Source organism: Rhinoderma darwinii, chromosome 4 (genome assembly GCF_050947455.1).
Source record: "Rhinoderma darwinii isolate aRhiDar2 chromosome 4, aRhiDar2.hap1, whole genome shotgun sequence".
In the NCBI taxonomy this organism is placed as follows: domain Eukaryota; kingdom Metazoa; phylum Chordata; class Amphibia; order Anura; family Rhinodermatidae; genus Rhinoderma; species Rhinoderma darwinii.
In genome coordinates this window covers 127,584,718-127,608,604 of record NC_134690.1, presented here as the reverse complement: position 1 = coordinate 127,608,604, position 23,887 = coordinate 127,584,718, and the positions used below count along the sequence as shown (strand labels likewise).

Here is a 23,887-nt window from a genome sequence, read left to right as displayed (position 1 = left end):
TGATAGGATTAGATACAGTGGCTCAGCAGACAGTATCACACATGATCGGATTAGATATAGGGCCCAGCAGACAGTATCATACATGATTGGATTAGATACACAGCTCAGCAGACTGTATCACACATGATAGGATTAGATACAGGGCCCAGCTCGCTGACATTGCGGCTCCAGCGCTGGACCCAGGATAGGTAAGAATAATAATTTTGCTTCTTTATGTGTTACTGATTATTTTTGTGTGTTTGTGTTTTTTTACAGGTTCGGTTGTTGGACTTCGGATACGAGGACTTCAATGATGGTGTTTATTTTATTCTCAATAAAATGGTTAATGAGGGTTGTGTTTTTTTATTTCAATAAAATATTTTTTCTATGTGCTTGTATCTTTTTAAACTTTATTATCACCGCCTTAGTAATGGCCGCTGGCTGATTGACAACCTCCATTACTAAGGCGAGGCTTAATGTCAGCCGGTGCAGAGGCTACACTAACCCCCATTATTACCCCGGTACCCACCGCCACCAGGGGTACTGGGAAGAGCCGGGTACAAACCAGTACCCGAACATCTGTAGTGACGGGCAGGCACCGGGGTGGCCGCAGGCTGGTAGTATTAGGCTGGGGAAGGCCAAAAACAGTGGCCCTTCCCACCCTTGTAATGCTGCCTGCTGCTGCTGTGTTGTATCTGGCTGGCTATGAAAATTGGGGGGGACCTGACATCGTTCTTTCCAATTATTTTTTTTTTTTAAATGACGTGGGGTCCCCCCCATTTTCATAACCAGCCAGATACAATAAAGCAGCAGCAGGCAGCATTACCAGGGTGGGAAGGGCCACTGTTTTTGGCCTTTCCCCTCCTGATAATACCAGCCTGCGGCCACCCCAGTGGCCGACCATCACTTCAGATGGTCAGGTACTGGATCGTACCCGGCTCTTCCCAGCACCCCTGGTGGCGGTGGGTACCGGGGCAATAATGGGGGTTGTGTTAGCCTCTGCATCCGCTAACACTAAGCCCCGCCTTAGCAATGGATGCTGTCAATCAGCCGGCGGCCATTACTAAGGCGGTAGTAATATAGTTTAAAAAAAAAACACAAAGACATAGAAAAAATATTTTATTGAAATAAAAAAAACCCCCACACAGCCCTCATTAACCATTTTATTAATAAAAAAAAAAGCTGTCATCAAATTAGTCCTGGAATCCTCCGTAGTCCAACGACCGAACCTGTAAGAAAACACACAAAAAATGATTAGTAACACATGTGTTAGGGTATGTGCACACACACTAATTATGTCCGTAATTGACGGACGTATTTCGGCCGCAAGTACCGGACCGGACTCAGTGCAGGGAGCCGGGCTCCTAGCGTCGTACTTATGTACGACGCTAGGAGTCCCTGCCGGACAACTGTCCCGTACTGAAAACATGATTACAGTACGGGACAGTTGTCCTGCAGCGAGGCAGGGACTCCTAGCATCGTACATAACTATGATACTAGGAGCCCGGCTCCCTGCACTGAGTTCGGTCCGGTACTTGCGGCCGAAATACGTCCGTCAATTACGGACGTAATTAGTGTCTGTGCACATACCCTAAGGCTTAGATACAGGGCCAATGTGTGATACTGTCAGTGGGACCCTGTATCTAAGCCTACCACAAGGTAGGCTTAGATACAGGGTCCAGCAGACAGTAATCTTATACAGTATAAGATTACTGTGTGCTGGGGCCCTGTATCTAAACCTACAGTGTGGTAGGCTTAGATACAGGGCCCAGCAGACAGGATCACGCATGGGCCATGTATCTAAGCCTACCATGTGATTGGCTTAGATACAGGGCCCAGCAGACAGGATCACACAATCTGTGATCCTGTCTCATGGGCCCCCTAAGCCTGATACATCGTAGGCTTAGGGGTTGTGCAGTCCCTAAACATTGATGGCCTATCCACAGGATAGGCCATCAATAGCTGATGTGTCGCCCGGGACCCGCAAATCAGCTGTTTTGAAGGGGCCGCAGCACTCGTACGAGAGCTGCTTCCCCTTCATTTCACTACTTGCTCACACTGTGAATCGCCGACACCGATTCACAGTGTGACCGGAATGAAGTGACAGGAATGAAGGGGAGCAGCTCTCGTACGATTGCTGCGGCCCCTTCAAAACAGCTGATTGGCGGGTCCCGGGAGTCAGACCCCGCCAGTCAGGGCTAACCTTACCTTCCTCTTCGGCTGCGGCGGGAGTTCTGTAGTCTCGATGCTGTGCGCGGCGGCATAGCGCTGTGACGTCATGCGCTGCGCACAGCGCTTGACGTCAGGACCTCCGCTGCGATCCGGAACCAGGAAGGTAAGTAAAGTATGTTACTATAGTAACAGGGGCCCGCGGCCCGAGTTACTATAGTAACTTTTTATTGATGTGGTGCCGTGGGCCCCCCTGGCTTCGGGGCCCGGTCGCAATTGCGACCGCTGCGACCCCTATAGCTACGCCAGTGGCTGTTGCCATCAGGAGGTGAGTGAGCCTGACGGCCCGCAGCCATGGGCATGACACAGATAAAAAGGCAGACCACCAGGTGGCAAAACTGAGAGGTGTAGTTGTAAATTATAACATTGTGGAGAGCTTTACCCCACCTAGAGGCAATGGCTGTGAGGACTGTATTTGTGATTTGATGTCTTTTAGAGCATACCTCCCAACTTTAAAGTTTTACAAAGAGGAACAAATGATGCGGCGCTCGCAGCGCCAATTTTTTTCTTTTAAGCCACGCCTCTAATCCCACCAAATCCCCGCCCATACACACCCGATTCAGCCCACACAGTATCATGCTCCCATAGTGCCTCCCACTCAGTATAATACCAAATAGCTGCCCCAACACAGTATAATGCCCTCTAGCTGCCACCATACTGTATAATGCCCCCATAGCTGCCACCATAGAGTATAATGCCCCATAGATGCACCCATACAGTGTAAAGCCAACACAGATGCCCCCATACAGTATAAAGCCCATACATTCTCCCATGCAGTATAATGCCCATACAGATACCCCCATGCAGTATAATGCCCAAACAAATTCCCTGATACAGCATAATGCCGCCATAGCATTCTTCATACAGCATAATGCCCCCATATTGTATAATGCCCCCTAGCTGCCCTTATACAGTATAATACCCCCAAAGATGCCCCTAGTGCCAGTGCCCTTATAGATAGTGACACAGTGCCCATGTAGGTAGTGCTACAGTATATTGCCCTCTTGCTGCCCCCATACAGTATAAGGCCAACACAAATGCCCCCATACAGCTTAATGCCCACACATTCTCCCATGCAGTATAACGCCCATACAGAGGCCCCCATGCAGTATAATGCCCAAACAAATTCCCCCATACAGCATAATGCCCCCATAGCATTCCTCATACAGCATAATGCCCCCATAGCTGCCCCATACAGTATAGTGCCCCATAACTGCCCCATACAGTATAAAGCCCCATAGCTGCCCCATACAGTATAATGCCCCCTCTAGCTGCCCTTATACAGTATAATAGCCCCAAAGCTACCCCTAGTGCCAGTGCCCATATATAAAGTGCCAATGCCCTCTCAATAGTGCCACAGTGCCCATGTAGATAGTGCCCCTATATAGTGCCACAGTTTCCATGTTGATAGTGCCACCCCCCTGTAGATAGCTTCATTGGGACTCCCTCTAGTAGCGGAATCCCCACCCAGAGTATAGGCCGGGGATTCCGCTCCAAGATGGAAGCCCTGATGTCACTGTCCATATATGGACAGTAACGTCAGTGGCTACTCCTTGAGTGAATCTCCGTTACCGACTCTGGCCGGGGATTCCGCTCCAGGAGGAGCCACTGACGTCAGTGCTCATATATGGACAGTGACCTCAGGGGTTTCCTCTAGGAGCGGAATCCCCGGCCAGATCATCGGCAACGGGGATTCCGCTCAAGGAGTAGCCACTAATTCTGAAGCAGGGAACTATCGGCTCCCTGTTTCAGAACTAGTTCAGAGTGGAGAGCCCTCCTCCGCTGGCAGAAGACTCCCCGGACACAGCGCTACTTTAAGTGCTGTGCTCGGGGAAGCCCTTGACGGTACTGTCCATATATGGACAGGAGGATGGGTCGCGAGGGGGGAGTGGAGGCGCAAAAAGAATGTGCCTGGAGACATAAGAGTTTCTAAAATCATAAAATAATGTCATTTGTTTTATGATTTTAGATACGCTAGTGTTCCCAGGCACTAGATTGTTTAAACTGTGTACTCACCAGTCACCACTGTCCTGTGGCTTCTTTCCTCTGCAGTGCTTTGCTCCGGTGTGTCTGCTACACTCTGCTCCCTCGCTCCAGGCAGAATGCTGCGCAGACAGCATCGCTGCAGGGGGGCGTGGCTGGCAACAGGGAGGGTCCGGGGCAGGGCGGGACCTTGCTCAGACCGTTTGGGACAGCGGTGAAAAAGCGGTGAAAAAGCGGGACTGTCCTGCCAGATCCGTGACGGTTGGGAGCTATGTTTTAAAGTTCCAGACAAACTTCAAAAGAAAGATTGGATGGCCTGAAGGGGCACTGTGACCCGCAGGAACAGATATGGTGTGATGATTTATAAAAAAAAAAACTAAAAAGAAACTTTTTCAGTATTACAGTGTAACAACAAGGTTGTGATATTTTTACTGGAGGCCACACAGCTCACTGTAGTCTGTTATCTCATAGAAAAATCCTATAATCAACTCATTTACACCTAACACAACCACTACTAAGGCTGGGTTCACACGAGCATGTTATGTCCGTAATGGACGGAACGTATTTCGGCCGCAAGTCCCGGACCGAACACACTGCAGGGAGCCGGGCTCCTAACATCATAGTTGTCAATGACGCTAGGAGTCCCTGCCTCTCCGCGGAACCACTGTCCCGTACTGAAAACATGTTTACAGTACGGGACAGTTGTCCGGCAGCAAGGCAGGGACTCCTGGCGTCGTACATAACTATGATGCTAGGAGCCCGGCTCCCTGCAGTGTGTGCGGTCCGGGACTTGCGGCCGAAATATGTTCCGTCCATTATGGACGTAACATTCTCGTGTGAACCCAGCCTAAAGCTGGCCATACATTATAGACAGCTGTCCGCCGAACACTTTTTTGTACTTACAGCAATTCCTCCATACACATGCACGCCCCGCTCAGACGGCTGTATTTGGGATCGTGTCTATCATATAGAGAATCAGAAATCTGTGCCTCACTGGGACACAATAGGGCAGCACAAGTAGTGCCTATGGGAGAGAAGTATCACAACTAGAGCAAAGGAAAAGTAGAGCAGTTGTCCATAGCAACCAATCAGATTCCAGATCTCATTTTCCAGAGGCCCTTTTGAACATGTATGAAGCAATCTGATTGGTTGCTATGGACAACACCTACACTTTTCCTTTGCACCAGTTTTGATAAATGTCCCCTTATGTGTCTATAATATGTAATACACTCCATGCACTGCCACACAGCATGCATCAAGCCCTAGAGTAGATATGGGAATTGCTATGTAAGCCTTCCCCTAATAACTGAAGGACAGTGAGCAGTCCAGACGGAGGAATGAGGTATCTCTGCGGTTACCCAGGACTTCCTGCTTCTGGAAACTTCTGACTAATCATTCTCCCACATATAGACTAATGAGGTGTTTATGGCTTGTCGCTTGTCACATGTCCCGGGTAAGCGGCCACATTGTGGCTGTTTAGTTTTATATGCCTGGACCGTGTCTCCAGCAGCTTTCAAATAATGCCCACGTTACTATGGGCCGTCCTGCTGTGACTGGCGGTGCCGGGATGATTACTTTCGAAAAGAGCATTTACTATTCGCCGCTTCAGGAGTTTGAATAGAATGCGCATGCGCGGTGCTGCCACTCTACACTGAATTTACAAGCCGCCCGGTTCAGTCACCCCGGCTGCGCGCAGTGTACACGGCGCGATCTCATGGAAGAAAGTTGGTGCGGCACTAAGGTAAGAGCTTCCTATTCTATTCCGTAGACATGACAGTATGCCCTTTATTTACCAGGCTATGTATTCTGTACTCAGGAGTCACATCTGCAAAGAGAAACTTTCATCCATAGATTCCATGTGCACTGTGTACAATGCCGGATTGGAAACGCTAAACATCGTAGTCAGACTGCCTACTGCTGGGCTGTGCAACCAGTGGCTCCAGCTGTTGTGGAACTACTGCCCCCAGCATGCCGAAGAACCACAGGCTGCAGATCACTCATCTGCCGTATACACTACAGCACGCATCAATACAGATAAATTCCTGATTTTCTATCTTTTTATTTCATAATTATTGTTATTTATACTGATAACTACTATCCCCATCATCCTTGTTATTATTGTCCCTAACATTGCAGCATTATCTTAGTAGTGCACAGAGCTGTCCCGTACAGCTCCTACTACATACAAGCTCTGCACCCCCTGCTGGCAGCAGCGTTCATATTCAGTATTAGATATTTTATTTAAATTTCTTTAATTAAATTTAATAAAATATTAAAATAAAGTGTTAGAAACGCTCAAACTAATTCACAATATCATTGCATATCAGGATAACGTATTAATCTTTAAGCCCCATCTCCTGTACACTAACATTGCGCCTGCCACCTGACCCCACCCGTATAGATCTATACACATTGGCATATTATAGTTAAACCTCGTTCTCCTTATACTGCATCTGTACACCTGCTTGCAAGTTACTGGTCAAGTGTCCGAAACCATTGTGTAAAATAATATTATTTTTTTTTTTTTTAAAGTGCCCTAAATTCCATTGTATGTGTGTATATATATATATATATATATATATATATATAATGTGTATGTTAAAGTACATTACATGAGACCATAAAAATAAGTACAATAAACATGAGCTTAATAAATGACAGACTGGCACAATAGGAGAGAGGACCTTGCCCGCAACTTCTTACAATATTCATTTTTTCCGAAAAAGAAAATACGGATACCGCCTGCGTGGGGAATTGTGGCGCTACGACCAGGTGTTACTTTTTATTTCAATAAAAACCTTTCCAACTAAAATAAACAAAATGTATCAATTATTACATTAAAGGCATGGTGTCGCCCCAAAAACATGTTTTTTTTTTAAAATTTAAACATTTAGTGTGTGGGTGATAAAACATTGTTCAAATTTTTTTTATTTTTTTCGCGAGTCAGGAAATATTATAAATTTTTTCAAATTTATAATACTACCCATTTTTGGTCACTAGATGGAGCTGTTTGGAGCTAGTTCCCAAAATTGCAGCATTGCAACATTGGGTTAAAAGCTATCGCTCTAGTGAGCGCTCAGCATCCCCCCCCTCCTTTATCCTGGCTAGTGCCGGGATAAACGAGGGGTTTGAAAGGTTTAACCTCCTACACTGTGTGTCGCCATTTTTTGAGGTAACCCACAGTGTAGTAGGTTTACATGCAGTAGTAAACACACACAAACACTAACATACATTGAAATCGCTTACCTGCTCCTGCCGCCGCGGCCCGTCCGCTCCCTTTGCTGCCGCTGTTCCATGTGCACTTGGAAGCCGCGACCGGAAGTAGTAATATTACTGTCCGGCCGCGACTTCCGGTCCACAGGAAAATGGCGCCGGACGGCGCCAATTTCGAATAGGACTGTGTGGGAGCGGCGCATGCGCAGTTCCCACACAGACGCCGTACACGGCAGTCAATGGGACGGGAGCCGTTCGCAGTCCCTATGGGACTGTGGCTGCCGTATTCCATGTCTGTGTGTGTCGTTAATCGACACACACAGAAATGGAACAAAAAATGGCAGCCCCCATAGGGAAAAAAAAGTGTGAAAAAAAGAAACAGTAAAACACAAACACACAAATGAAAATAAACGTTTATATTAAGGCACTAACATCTTTAACATATAAATAAAATATTTGTGATGACACTGTTCCTTTAAAGCAAGGAAAAAAAAAAGTAAACCGTTACCTCTAAAAATCCTTTGTGTGAATATATAAAAATAAATGATAAATAAAAATAGTTTGTATATGTGTGTGACTATCTATCTATCTATCTATCTATCTATCTATCTATCTATCTATCTATCTATCTATCTATCTATCTATCTATCTATCTATCTATCTATCTATCTATCTATCTATCTATCTATCTATCTCAATCATATGTCTTTCTTCAAAAATAGTGTGAATGTTTCCTTATGGATATTTGACTTATTTGAGCCCAATAGATTTGTGCACATACAGGAAAGCTCACATTTTAATTCTTCAGAAGAGAAAAATGAGTCTTAAAGAAATTTCATTTGCCAACTTTTTTTTTTTCTCTATAAATCCGTGTGCTCCAACATGTATAGCATTTAGAAGAAAGTGAATGTTCTGTGCAAAGGACTTAAATATTATTTTTACTCATTTAAAAATATAAGTAATACAATTAAAAAAAACATTTACATATGGCTAAAATATGAGCGTTAATATAGTGAAATAAATGAGAATTGGGCTTTTGTTAGCATCTAAAAAAAAAATAATATGAAAAAACGAAACCTCTAGAGAATGTTGTGCTTAATAAAACAAATATGGAGAAAAGGATGAAGAGGGTGTTAAAAAAACAAAAAATTGTGGCAATGCATTGTCTTGTTTGCAGCGTATCTATCTAGAAGTCAAAAATTAGGCAGCACTCTAATTTTCAACTACTATATATTTGGGACATTGGTCGGTTCCCTGGGGCTTCTATCTATCTATCTATCTATCTATCTATCTATCTATCTATCTATCTATCGCTCTCATATCTATCTATCTATCTATCTATCTATCTATCTATCTATCTATCTATCTATCTATCTATCTATCTATCTATCTATCTATCTATCTATCTATCTATCTATCTATCTATCTATCTATCTATCGCTCTCATATCTATCTATCTATCTATCTATCTATCTATCTATCTATCTATCTATCTATCTATCTATCTATCTATCTATCTATCTATCTATCTATCTATCTATCTATCTATCTATCTCTTATACAGTATTTGCATAAGGTATGTTTTCCTTACACAATATTACACATTCGTATTTTGTAGTTAGCTATATTTTTATTCTATTTGTACTATGTAAATTATTTTATGAAATATTTTTAAAAAAAGTGAAAAAATTATATTTGATACATTTTATGTGCATGAAAATGCTTGGTCTTGCTTGCGGCATTATTATGTATAAGGCTCTTTTATTAATGATGAGAATCCATCGCCTCACCCCGTTGTAACCTGGCAAATCTCTGGGGCCGCGCCTTTTTTTTTTTTTTACCACCCTTGTTGTACCAGGAGATGTACTTCCAGTTTTAGAAAGGTGAACACTGATAAATGCACACGGTACAATCTGTACAAATATGACCAAATCCTACTTTTGTGTTCTCCTTCATTGGACGGATTTGTTCTCTGTGCTTGGTTTCTATGCATTGCATTAGGATTTTTGTGCCTAATCTATAGAGTAAATGAGAATGTGTCGTATTGTTAGATTTAACCATTTGTTTCATTCATGCCTAGAAATATACAGGATTGCATAGTAAAAATGGAATCCGTTACCATTGAGCAGCCAAAAAAAGAAATCTTTTCAGACCCTATTTTACTAATCACGGAATGCTGTTTACTATCCAATGAATGTAGGAACTTTTCCCAAATATTTTCAATCATGGATTCACGTCTCAATAAGTCACATACCTTAATAAAAGTGACATATGTGTCATATATATTCATGTATTGCTCTTTTTATTGGTAAATTTAATTGGTCTTTTGCGGCATATTTATCAATCTACCGTAGATGTTATCAAGAAGATATTGTGCAGTTACTGCACACACAAAAAGCGACTGCGTCGTATCAAAAGGGATCAGTTATATTGAAGACTGGCATTTTGTTGAATACTAAATAAACCTCACTTTCATTAACCTTTTAATGACCGGCCTATTTTGGCCCTTAATGACCAAGCAATTTTTTTATTTTTTTTCATAATTGCATTCAAAGAGCCATAATTTTTTTTCCCCATCAACAAAGCTGTATGAGGGCTGTCCCCCCCCCCCCCCCCCTGGGATAAGTCGTATTTCCTAATGCTACCATTTTAGAGTGCATACAGTTAATTTGTTTATAAATTTTTGGGGGGGAAATGTAAAAAAAAAAAAAAAAAGCAGCAATTCCATGATACGTTTTTGCATTTTACATTTTTGCCTGTCATCATGCAGCGTAAATAACACGTTACCTTTATTCTATGGGTCGATAAGATTACGGTGATACCAAATATGTACAGGTAGCTGATTATTTTTTTTAAATAACGTTTTTGCATCGCTGCATTCCAAGAGCAATAACTTTTTTTATTTTTCCATCGTAGCCATTTGTGGACTGGTTTTTGTTTTAAACGAGATATAGTTTTCATTGATGCCATTTTGGGGTACATGGAAATTACTGATTAACCCTTTCAGGACCAAGCTGGGCTGTAAATCTACAGGGTTTTACACTTTTTCGTAAAGACAGGACAAATAGGAAAGGTGGTGGTGTATGTCTGTATGTGAGAAGTGATATGAAGGCGAGTGTGAAAGAGACAATAGTGGGTCAAGACTGTGAGGAGGTTGAAACCTTGTGGGTGGAACTAGAAAGGGAGGTAAACACTGAAAAAATTACTTTTGGTGTAATCTATAGACCCCCCAATATAACTGAGGAGATGGAAGGTCAGATATATAAACAGATGGAGCGGGCTGCACAGGCGGGTACTGTAGTGATAATGGGAGATTTTAATTTCCGGGATATTAATTGGTGTCATGGTTCGGCTTCAACTGCAAAGGGGAGACATTTCCTCAACCTATTGCAGGAAAATTTTATGGGCCAGTTTGTGGAAGACCCGACTAGAGGTGAAGCTCTGTTGGATCTGGTCATTTCTAATAATGCAGATCTTGTTGGGAATGTCAATGTTCGTGAAAACCTCGGTAACAGTGATCATAATATAGTTACATTTTACCTATACTGTAAAAAACAAACGCAGGCTGGGAGGGCAAAAACATTTAATTTTAAGAAAGCCAATTTCCCCAGGATGAGGGCTGCAATTCAGGATATGGACTGGGAAGAACTAATGTCAAATAATGGAACAAATGATAAATGGGAGATTTTCAAATCTACTTTGAGTTATTATAGTGCAAAATTTATTCCTACAGGTAATAAGTATAAACGACTCAAATTAAATCCCACATGGCTTACACCTTCTGTGAAAGGGGCAATACATGACAAAAAAAGGGCATTTAAAAAATACAAATCTGAGGGTACAGCTGTAGCCTTTGTAAAATATAAAGAGCTTAATAAAATCTGTAAAAATGTAATAAAATTAGCAAAAATACAAAATGAAAGGCAGGTGGCCAAGGATAGTAAAACAAATCCTAAAAAATTCTTCAAGCATATAAATGCAAAAAAGCCAAGGTCTGAACATGTAGGACCCCTAGATAGTGGTAATGGGGAGTTGATCACAGGGGATCAAGAGAAGGCAGAGTTACTAAATGGGTTCTTTAGCTCTGTATATACAACAGAAGAAAGAGCAGCTGATGTAGCCGGTGCCAGTGCTGTTAATATATCAGTTGATATACTGAATTGGATGAATGTAGAGATGGTCCAAGCTAAATTAAATAAAATAAATGTGCACAAGGCTCCGGGACCAGATGGGTTACACCCTAGAATTCTTAAAGAGCTTAGTTCAGTTATTTCTGTCCCCCTTTTCATAATATTCAGAGAATCTCTAGTGACTGGTATAGTGCCAAGGGACTGGCGCAGGGCAAATGTGGTGCCTATTTTCAAAAAGGGCTCTAGGTCTTCCCCGGGTAATTATAGACCAGTAAGCTTAACATCCATCGTGGGGAAAATGTTTGAGGGGCTATTGAGGGACTATATACAGGATTATGTGACAATAAATAGCATTATAAGTGACAGCCAGCACGGTTTTACTAAGGACAGAAGTTGTCAAACTAACCTAATCTGTTTTTATGAAGAGGTGAGCAGAAGTCTAGACAGAGGGGCCGCTGTGGATTTAGTGTTTTTGGACTTTGCAAAGGCATTTGACACTGTCCCCCATAGACGCCTAATGGGTAAATTAAGGACTATAGGTTTAGAAAATATAGTTTGTAATTGGATTGAGAATTGGCTCAAGGACCGTATCCAGAGGGTTGTGGTCAATGATTCCTTCTCTGAATGGTCCCCGGTTATAAGTGGTGTACCCCAGGGTTCAGTGCTGGGACCACTATTATTCAACTTATTTATTAATGATATAGAGGAAGGGATTAATAGCACTATTTCTATTTTTGCAGATGACACCAAGCTATGTAATATAGTTCAGACTATGGAAGATGTTCATGAATTACAGGCAGATTTAAACAAACTAAGTGTTTGGGCGTCCACTTGGCAAATGAAGTTTAATGTAGATAAATGTAAAGTTATGCATCTTGGTACCAACAACCTGCATGCATCATATGTCCTAGGGGGCGCTACACTGGCGGATTCACTTGTTGAGAAGGATCTGGGTGTACTTGTAAATCATAAACTCAATAACAGCATGCAGTGTCAATCAGCTGCTTCAAAGGCCAGCAGGATATTGTCGTGTATTAAAAGAGGCATGGACTCGCGGGACAGGGATGTAATAATGCCACTTTACAAAGCATTAGTGAGGCCTCATCTAGAATATGCAGTCCAGTTCTGGGCTCCAGTTCATAGAAAGGATGCCCTGGAGTTGGAAAAAATACAAAGAAGAGCAACGAAGCTAATAAGGGGCATGGAGAATTTAAGTTATGAGGAAAGATTGAAAGAATTAAACCTATTTAGCCTTGAAAAAAGACGACTAAGGGGGGACATGATTAACTTGTATAAATATATTAATGGCACATACAAAAAATATGGTGAAATCCTGTTCCTTGTAAAACCCCCTCAAAAAACAAGGGGGCACTCCCTCCGTCTGGAGAAAAAAAGGTTCAAGCTGCAGAGGCGACAAGGCTTCTTTACAGTGAGAACTGTGAATTTATGGAATAGCCTACCGCAGGAGCTGGTCACAGCAGGGACAGTAGATGGCTTTAAAAAAGGGTTAGATAATTTCCTAGAACAAAAAAATATTAGCTCCTATGTGTAGAAATTTTTCCTTCCCTTTTCCCTTCCCTTGGTTGAACTTGATGGACATGTGTCTTTTTTCAGCCGTACTAACTATGTAACTACTAACTATGTAATGTCTCAATGACCAGCCCCATTTTTTCAAATCTGACCTGTAATTTTTTGTGGTAATAACTCTGTAATGCTTTTGCCTATCCAAGTGATTCAGTGATTGTTTTCTCGTGACATATTGTACTTTATGTTAGTGGGAAAATGTGGTCACTGAATTCATACCTTATTTGTGAAAAACACCAAAACTTAAAGAAAATGTGCAAAAATTATAAATTTTTCTAATTTTAAATGTAATCTACTTGTAAAATAGATAGTTGCTAATTAACATCCCCCATATGTCTACTTTATATTTGCTTAGTTTTTTGGACATTATTTTATTTTTATAGGACGTTACAAGGCTTAGAACTTTAGCAGCAATTTCTCACATTTTCAAGAAAATTTCAAAAGGTTATTTCGTCAAGGACCAGTTCAGTTCTGAAGCGGCTTTGAGGGCCTTATGTACTAGATAGTCCCCATAAATCACCCCATTTTAAAAACTGCACCCCTCAAAGTATTCAAAACAGCATTCAGAAAGTTTATTAACCCTTTAGGCGTTTCACAGGAATTAAAGCAAAGTAGAGGTGAAATTTACAAATTTCATGTTTTTGCCGAAATTCATTTGTAATAAAAAAATTTCTGTAAGGCTGGGTACCTAGAATTACGTCCGAAAATACGGCACCAAAGCGTCGGCAAACATCTGCTCATTCATTTGAATGGGCTTTACGATGTTCTGTGCCGACGGTCATAAAAAAGACGCCCGCGTCAAAGAAGTGCCTGTCACTTCTTGAGACGTAATTTGAGCCGTCTTCCATTGACTCCATGGAAAAACAGCTCCAATTACGTCCGTAATGCACGTAGCGTAAAGCTCCTGCACTTGCCATTACGTCTGAAATGCCGGAGCTGTTTTCTCCTGAAAACGGCTCTGTAATTTCAACCGTAACGGATGGTGCCGTGTGAACATACACTAACACAGAAGGTTTTACCAGAGAAATGCAACACAATATTTATTGCCCAGATTCTGCAGTTTTTAGAAATATCCCACATGTGGCTCTAGTGTGATAATGGGCTGAAGCATCGGCCTCAGAAGCAAAGGAGCACCTAGTGGATTTAGGGGTCTCCTTTTTTTTAGAATATATTTTAGGCACCATGTCCGGTTTGAAGAGGTCTTGTGGTGCCAAAACAGTGGAATCTCCCCAAAAGTGGTTTTGGAAACTGCACACCTCAAGGAATTTATCTAGGGGTATAGTTAGCATCTTGACCCAACAGGTCTTTTGCTATATTTATTGGAATATGTCTGTGAAAATGAAAATCTACTTTTTTTCTGATCAAATATAAAAAAAATATAATTTTTACAAGGCATAAAGAATAAAAAGCACCCAAAAACTTGTAAAGCTATTTCTCCCGATTACGGAAATACCCCATATGTGGTACTAAACTGCTGTTTGGACCCACGGCAGAGCTCAGAAGGGAAGGAGCGCCACTTGGCTTTTGGAGCGCAGATTTTGCTTGGTAATAGTTCTGTTTGGGGTTTTGCTGGTATTTCAGTTTATAATGTGTGGGGGGGGGGCATATGTAAGCTGGGCAGAGTAAATCAGGGCATAATAAGAGGGTATAATAATGGGGTAAATAAATCCTAGATGTGTGGCCGGTGTCACACTGATAAATGGTGCCCAATCTTATCCACTTTTGGAAACTCTGCACAATTTCTGTCGCTATATTCTGAGCGCCAGAACTTTTTTTAATTTTTTTCTCCACTGGAGCCATGCAAGGGCTTATTTGTTACGTTACGATCTGTAGTTTTCATTGGCACCATTTTAGGGTACATGTGCTTTTTATTTTTTTGATCACTATTTATTTGATTTTTTTTTTTGGCAAGCAAAGTGACAAAAAAAAACATACATTTTGACAATGTTTTTTGCCTTTTTTTTTTTTACAATAATCACTGCGCTATAAATGACATTGTACTTTTATTCTGCAGGTCGGTACGATTACAGCGATACCATATGTATATCGTTTTTTTTATGTTTTGTGGCGTTTGCGCAATAAAATCACTTTTTCTATAAAATTATTTATTTTTTGTGTCACCGTATTCTGAGAGCCATAATTTTTTTTATTTTTCAGTCAAAAAAGCTGTGTAAGGGCTTGTTTTTTGCGGGACGGTATGTAGTTTTTATTGGTATTATTTTGGGGTACATGCAAATTTTTTCATCACTCTTTATTCTATATTTTGGGACGGGTGATGACCAAAAAAATAGTGATGCTAGTATTGTTTTTTAATTCTTTTTTGCGGTGTTCACTATGCGGGAAAAATAATATTATAGGATTATAGTTCTGGTCGTTACGAACGCGGGGATACCAAATATGTGTACTTTTTAAACGTTTAATTTTTTTGATAAAAGACATAGGAAAAAAAGCATTTTTTGTTTTTGTAACTTATAACTTGTTTTTACCCTTTTATAAAACATTTTTATTACTTTTTTCTTTTTACTTGAAGACCTGCAGCACTGATGGCTGCTATAATACATTACACTACCTAGGTAGTATAACGTGTTATAAACGGTCAGTGTGAAGCTGAGAGTCACACTGACAGGAAGCCTATGAGGACCAGCTGGTCCTCATAGGCTTCCGTGAATGGCAGACGTATGGCCTCTGGTTTTGCCATGCAACCGACGACAGCAGCCGCAATCGGTCATCGGGAAAGTTGTTTGTAGCAACAAACTTTCCGGTTTGTTGCTACAACAAACATTCCCTGCGATCAAATGATCGGGACCTGAACCAGTCAGGTCCCAATCATGTCTCCGGGACCAGAGGTAGGGGTTAACAGCGTGATCCAGATGACAGCACTACTCTGAGACACCTGGATCTCACTTTTAACACCCACTGTGAATTCACGTCGGCGCTGCACAGAGCCCAGCAAGCACTGACGTGAATTTACTGTTGGCCATCATTAAGCAGTTAATAACTGTGATCATATTCTCTGTAGCCGAACCAATCGGTTCGGCTTTCAGTGAGCAGGTTGCACACTGAGTTTTTTGACGCGGTGTTTGCAGCAGAAATGGCGGCAAAAAAGGAAATTGCCTCCCATTGATTTCAATGGGAGGTGGAGGCATTTTTTTCCCGCGAGTGGAAAAAGCGACATGCCCTATCTTGAGGCGTTTTCCGCCTCAAAAACCTTATTGAAATGAATGGGGGACAGAAGAATACGCCGCGAACGGCCACAGCGTTTTTTCTTTTGCCTGTTGAAGAAAGAGATTAAAAAATGCATTGAGAAACGCGGCAAAAAAAAACCCTGTGGTGCAAAACCACTTAAAAAGAAACGGAGCTGATTTTTCCTGGCAGAGTTTTTAGCCTGCAAAAAAACGCTGCGTGAACAGGGCCTAATATTGTTTTTTTTTTAATCCCACTAGGGGATATTTCTATGTGATGCTATGATCGCTGATATAATTATTTAGTACACCTCGTATATCAAAGCATTACTGTCTGTCAGTGTAAAACTGGCGGCAGTCTATTAGGCCATGCCTCCGGTATGGCAGGCCTGGGGGGCCTTTTTACGCTCCCAGCTGCTATGAGAACCCTTTCGAAGCCCGGGATCATATTCGCCCCTCCCTCTCGTAAACTACTTTGATGCCGCAGTGGCTATTGACCAGGCATCTAAGGGGTAAACAGGGAGGGATAGAAAATAGCTCTGATCCAGACTGTAAAGGGGGTTTTACACTGGACGAGTATCGGGCAGACGAGCGCTCCTATAACGCCCGTTGCTGATAATTGCCCAAACGCTCCATCATCTGAAGATCGTATTGTTTTAAAAAAGTCAAATATTATCGTTGTCTGCAGCACATCTCCCTGTGTAAACGGTGACGCGCTGCCAACATGATAATGTATGGGGACGAGTGATCGGAGTAATGACTGCTCATCCCCATCCGTAGCTCCTTCTGACAGGAGCAAACGAGCGACGATCAACAATCTATCGTTGATAGGCTCTCGTTGCACCTGCCAATTATTGGTCTGTGTAATAGGGCCTTTAGAGCAGGAGCCCGTCTGTCATTAGCCAACCACATGCTCCTCCTGGCGCAGGACACCCGTTCGTGACTTATTCCGATGTGCCATAAAAAGGCTTATGCCTTTAAGATAAAGCCCCTTAGTGACCGCCGTGTAAAGGTAAATTGGCGCCCACTAAGGGGTTTCATAGATGGTGCAGTCAGTGAAAGAAAAGCCTTCATTTTAATGATAATATACTTAAAAATACAATGAACTGGTAACATAGATCCAGTGAGATTGCTACATGGTTTCTGCTGACTCTGGATGCATCATCAAAGACTAGAAAACGGCCAGACAGGAACACATCTAGTGTTTCAACCCTTGCAGGCCCAGTCATTTTTCACCCTGCACAGTGACTCTCTTGTTGATTTTAAATTAAATCTGCTATAAAGTATCACACAAATTATATTGTAAAATAACAGTTCTTCTCAATAAACATTTTATTAGATATTGATCAGGTAATGGGAACGGAAGGAGGAGGATTGCGCAAAAATAAGAAAAGGAGAAATTAACCCCTTTAGGACACAGCCTGTTTTGGCCTTGTGGACACAGCCTATTTTTTCAAATCTGACATGTGTCACTTTATGTGGTAATAACTCCGGAATGCTTTTACCTATCCAAGCGATTCTGAGATTGTTTTCTCGTGACATATTGTACTTTATGTTAGTGAAAAAATTTGGTCGATAAATTCAATAATTATTTGTGAAAAACTTCAAATTTTAGCAAAAATTTGCAAAAATTAGCATTTTTTTAAATTTAAATGTATTTGCTTGTGAAACAGATAGTAATACCACACAAAATAGTTACTAGTTAACATCCCCTATATGTCTACTTTATGTTTGCATCATTTTTTTTCACGTACTTTTATTTTTCTAGGACTTTACAAGGCTTAGAACTTTAGCAGCAATTTCTCATATTTTCAATAACATTTCAAAAGGCTATTTTTTCAGGGACCAGTTCAGTTCTGAAGTGGCTTTGAGGGCCTTATATATTAGAAAGTCCCCATAAATCACCCCATTTTGAAAACTGCACCCCTCAAGGTATTCAAAACCACATTCAGAAAATATTTTAACCCTTTAGGCGTTTCACAGGAATTAAGGCAAAGTAGAGGTGAAATTTACAAATTTAATTTTTTTTGCCGAAATTCATTTGTAATAAAAAAAAATCTGTAACACAGAAGGTTTTACCAGGGAAACGCAACTCAATATTTATTGCCCAGATTCTGCAGATTTTAGAAATATCCAACATGTGGCCCTAGTGTCCTAATGGACTGAAACACCGGCCTCAGAAGCAAAGGAGCAGCTAGTCGATTTCGGGGCCTCCTTTTTTTAGGAATATATTTTAGGCACCATGTCAGGTTTGAGGCGGTCTTGTGGTACCTAAACAGCCGAAACCCCTCCAAAGTGACCCCATTTTGGAAACTACACCCCTCAAGGCATTTTTCTAGGGGTATAGATAGCATATTGACCCCACAGTTTTTTTGCAGAATTTAGTGGAATTAGTCTGTGAAGATGAAAATCACCTATTTTTCTGTGGAAACATAGAATTTTTTCATTTTTACAAGGAATAAAGGAGAAAAAGCACCCCAAAATTTGTAAAGCAATTTCTCCCGATTACGGCAATACCCCATATGTGGTCGTAAACTGATGTTTGGACCCACAGCAGGGCTCAGAAGGAAGGGAGCGCCTTTTGGATTTTGGAGTGCAGATTTTGCTGGATTGGTTTTCAGTGCCATGTTGGGTTTGCAACGCCCCGGAGGGACCAAAACAGTGGAAACCCGCCAAAAGTGACCCCATTTTGGAATCTACACCCCTCAAGGAATTTTTCTAGTGGTATAGTGAGCATTTTGGCCCCTCAGGATCTTTTTTAGAGCTAGGGTGACCAAAAAACAGCGATTTTGGCGCTTTAAATTCTTTATTTATTACAGCGTTCACCGTGCGCAATAAATTACGTTTTAATTTATTCTGCCGGTCGGTACGATTACGCCGATACCATATGTGTATAGTTTTTTTTACGTTTTGCAGCGTTTGCACAATAAAATTAAGTTTCTATAAAATAATTTATTTTCTGGGACACGCTATTCTGAGCCGTAACTTTTTTATTTTTTCGTCAAAAAAGCTGTGGGAGGTCTTGTTTTTTGCGGGACGGGTTGTAGTTTTTATACGTACCATTTTGGGGTAAATGCGACTTTTTGATCACTTTTTATTCTATATCTTGGGAGGGGTGGTGACCAAAAAATAGCGATGCTGACAGTTTTCCGTTTATTTTGTTTGCGGCGTTCACCGTGCGGAAAAATTAACATTATAGTTTCATAGATTGGGTCGTTACGAACGCGGCGATACCAAATATGTGTACTTTTTTTTTAATGTTTTCATCTTTTCCCTATAATAAATGACTTATTATAGGAAAACAAAACCTTTTATTTTTACACTTTTATAAAACATTTTTATTAACTTTTTTTTACTTTTTACACTTTATATTTTTGTTTATTAACTTTTTTTTACTTTTTACACTTTCTTTTTTTGACCTGCAGCTCTGATCACTGCTAGAATACATTACACTACCTAGGTAGTGTAACGTATTCCAACTGTCAGTGTGACGTCACAGTCACTCTGACAGTTGGTCTACGAGGATCAGCAGATGCTGATCCTCATAGGCTGACATACATGGCAGACCTAGGGGCCGTTGTCTGGCCCCCGGGTGCCATCACAAGCATCAGAAGCCCCCACGATTGCATGGGGGCTGCTGATGCGCTACAAACCCGCTACATGCGGAGATCGCAATCGAGCCCCGCATGTAACGGGTTAATTGCCGAAATCAGCGGCGATGAGCCGCTGATCGGCAACACTGGAGAGTGTCAGCTGTCGGGGACAGCTGATCTCCAAGTTCCCGACGCACACTGTCGCCGACAGTGTGCATCGGGAACGGCACAGTGACTTTCTGTCACTCTGACAGGAAGCCTATCAGGACCAGCCGAAGGTTGGTCCTGATGGGCTTCTGTCCATGGCAGACCCGGAAGCCATTGTTTGGCTTCCGTTTGCCATACTAACTATCGGCAGACCCCGCGATTTCGGACGGGGGTCTGCCGATATGTTAGAAACCCCTAAAATTCGGCGATTGCACCCGATCGCCGAATTTAAGGGGTTAATGCGCCGAAATCAGCGGCAAAGGACCGCTGGCCGGCAAGAGGGGAGTGTCAGCTGTCGGCGACAGCTGACCTCCTGGTTCCCGGTGCACACTGTCGCCGACAGTGTGCACCGGGATTAACTCAGTAACTGTACGTCCTCGTGCGGGAAGTAACTTCCCGCAACGACGGACAGTTACGTCCTGGTGCGGGTAGGGGTTAAGGAACATGGTGTTACATTTGGTCCTTCTGCTTTCCGAGTAGTATGAGTTTAAATCATGTCTGAGACCAATACAATTAAAAAAAATTTTAAAGCTGGCCGCCCATCTGAAAATTCATTTTGGCCAGCAGTTAACACCCTTAATCCCCCACCCCCCCCTTCCCTTATAACATGATTATTTGACTGGCTGATTGTGCATATTAATCCCTATGGAGGGTGGAGTGAGCAGCTGCCCGTCACCTGTGGTGGTCAGCAAAAACAATAGAATTGGATAGGAAAAATCTTTTCAGTCAATAAATGTTTTCCCCCAAGGGCAGACTTGTCAATGTGTCTGAAAGACAACCCCTCTCCATCCTTCCTTTATTACATTAGACCTGATGTGTTATGCGCTGCAGAAATCGAATGCTTTTCTGGGGATAAAAAATAAATTGACTAAGATGTTAAAATAATATTAATAATATTCTTTATCTTTAGAATTCTTCATCGTTCCCTCGCCATGGCTGTTTAGGTTCCCCATCGCATCTCTATTTACACAGATGACGTTTTCACTATGCTCAAAACTTCACTGCAGCAGGCTGGGGTTGGCCGTCAGTATGCTATAGTGTAAACCGGTACAGCCGCAGAACCAAATAGCGTCTGGGAGGGAACGGTGATGATTTTTAAAGGTAAGGATACTAAGAAATTTGAGTATTTTAATTTATTATTATTATTATTATCTTTTTATTTTTTTTCAAACATTGAAATATGCTTTTTAGGCCTGGATCACACACCGTTTTGATGCAGTTTTTGGCTCAGTTTTTTTAAATATAGCCAGAAGTGGATCCATAAAGGAAAAAAATGTATAAAGAAAATACTAAGGGTCCTTTTACACTGGCCAATTTTGGCCGTAACAACGAGTGCCGATCAGCGAGACATCTCGTAATGTATGGGGATGAGTGATCGTTACTACAATTGCTCATCCACATGCATTACCATCATGTCGGCAGCACACCTTCCTGTTTACACGGGGTGATGTGTTGCCGACAAGGATAATATTTTCTGCTGCATAAACGACACGGTCAGCCGATGGACGAGCGTTTACTTGTTCATCGGCTAATCGTTGCCCTGTTTACACAGGGCAATGATCGGGAACGAGCGTTCATATAATGCTCATTTGCTCGATCATTGGCCCGTGTAAAATGGCCTTTATGCATCGCCTTTCTTTTGTGTCCATTCCTGTGTTTGGCTAAAAAAAAACGAGCCAAACTGCACCAAAAGCTGCATGTTGGTAGTCTAAAAAACTACTTTCCAATATAGCAAAAATCAGATATCTAAAATATAAACCGCTTTTGATGGAAATTGCACAGGTTAAAATAAAACGCATCTAAAATTGCACCAAAATTGCGACATTTATCTTCTCATTTAAAAAACGAAAATGTGAGAAATGTGGCTGTGGTTAAGCTATGAATGTACTTTTAGACTTATTTATCAAAGGCAAATTAGTGGCTCATATATATGACTCATAGCAGGCGTAAAAAGAAATCCAGTCAGACAATTCCAAATGCACTAGATTAACCCCTTAAGGACGCAGCCTAGTTTTGGCCTTAAGGCTCAGAGCCCATTTTTCAAATCTGACATATTTCACTTTATGTGGTAATAACGTCGGAATGCTTAAACCTACCCAAGCGATTCTGAGATTGTTTTCTCGTGACACATTGGGCTTCATGTTCGTGGTAAAATTTGGTCGATATATTCAGTGTTTATTGGTGAAAAATTGCAAAATTTAGAGAAAATTTTGAAAAAATTACATTTTTCAGAATTGAAATGCATCTGCTTGTAAAACAGACGGTTATACCACCCAAAATAGTTACTAGTTCACATTTCCCATATGTCTACTTTAGATTGGCATCGTTTTTTGAACATTATCTTATTTTTCTTGGACGTTACAAGGCTTAGAACATAAACAGCAATTTCTCATATTTTTAAGAAAATTTCAAAAGCCTTTTTTTTAAGGTACCTCTTGAGTTCTGAAGTGGCTTTGTGGGGCCTATGTATTAGAAACCCTGATAAAACACCCCATTTTAAAAACTAGACCCCTCAAAGTATTCAAAACAGCATTTAGAAAGTTTTTTAACCCTTCAGGCATTTCACAGGAATTAAAGCAAAGTGGAGGTGAAATTTGCAAATTTCATTTTTCTTGCTGAATTTCAATTTTATTCATTTTTTTTCTGTAACACAGAAGGTTTTACCAGAGAAACACTACTAAATATGTATTGTCCAGATTCTGCAGTTTTTAGAAATGTCCCACATGTGGCCCTACTGCGCTCGTGGACTAAAACACAAGCCCTAGAAGCAAAGAAGCACCTAGTGCAGTTTAAGTCCTCTTTTTTATTAGAATATATTTTAGGCAGCATGCCAGGTTTGAAGAGGTGTTGAGGTGCCAAAACAGTAGGAATCCCCCAATAGTGACCCCATTTTGGAAACTACACCCCTCAAGGAATTCATTTATGGTTGTTGTTACCATTTTGACCGCACAGTTTTTTCACAGCACGTATTTGAATTGGGCTGTGAAATGAAAAAAATGTCATTTTTTCCAATAAAATGTCATTTGTGATCAAAATTTCTTATTTTCACAGGGAAAAAAATACCCCATTTTGTTGCCCAATTTGTCCTTAGTGTGGCAATACCCCATTTGTGGTGATAAACTGCCGTTTGGGCCCATGGGAGGGCTCAGAAGGAAAGGACCGCTATGTGTTTGTTGGAGTCCAGATTTTGCTGGATTGGTTTTCGGGTGCCATGTCGCATTTGCAGAGCCTCAGAGGTATCAAAGCAATGGAAACCCAACAAAAGTGACCCCATTTTGGAAACTACACCCCTCAAGGAATTCATTTATGGTTGTTGTTAGCATTTTGACCACACAGTTTTTTCACAGCACCTATTTCAATTGGGCTGTGACATTAAAAAAATGAAATTTTTTCCAATAAGATGTAATTTTTTATCAAAATTTCTTATTTTCACAGGGAACAAAATACTCAATTTTGTTGCCCAATTTCTCCTGAGTACGGCAATACCCCATTTGTGGTGATAAACTGCCGTTTGGGCCCATGGGAGGGCTCAGAAGGAAAGGAGCGCTGTGTGTTCTTTGGAGTCCAGATTTTGCTGGATTGGTTTTCGGGTGCCATGTCGCATTTTCAGAGCCCTAGAGGTATCAAAGCAATAGAAACCAACCACAAATGACCCCATTTTGGAAACTACACCCTTCAAGGAATTCATTTATGTGTGTTGTGACCATTTTGACCCCATAGTTTTTTCACAGAACTTATTTGAATTGGGCTGGGAATGAAAACAAAATTATTTTTTTCAAATAATATA

At 41.4% G+C, this 23,887-nt stretch overlaps 1 protein-coding gene and 1 long non-coding RNA gene across 2 annotated transcripts in view; one reads left to right on the top strand and one right to left on the bottom strand.

The window, feature by feature from the left end:
* LOC142760848 (uncharacterized) overlaps nt 1-5,659 on the bottom strand; it is a 57,230-nt gene extending 51,571 nt beyond the window's left edge. Inside the window, exon 1 of the long non-coding RNA XR_012883424.1 lies at nt 5,550-5,659. This is a non-coding gene — a long non-coding RNA (uncharacterized LOC142760848). The remainder of the gene's footprint in view (nt 1-5,549) is intronic.
* Nucleotides 5,660-5,851: 192 nt separating this feature from the next.
* TRIM59 (tripartite motif containing 59) overlaps nt 5,852-23,887 on the top strand; it is a 31,403-nt gene continuing 13,367 nt past the window's right edge. Inside the window, exon 1 of the mRNA XM_075864025.1 lies at nt 5,852-5,932. Coding sequence (XP_075720140.1) covers nt 5,906-5,932 — 27 coding nt within the window. The 5' untranslated portion in view covers nt 5,852-5,905. The remainder of the gene's footprint in view (nt 5,933-23,887) is intronic.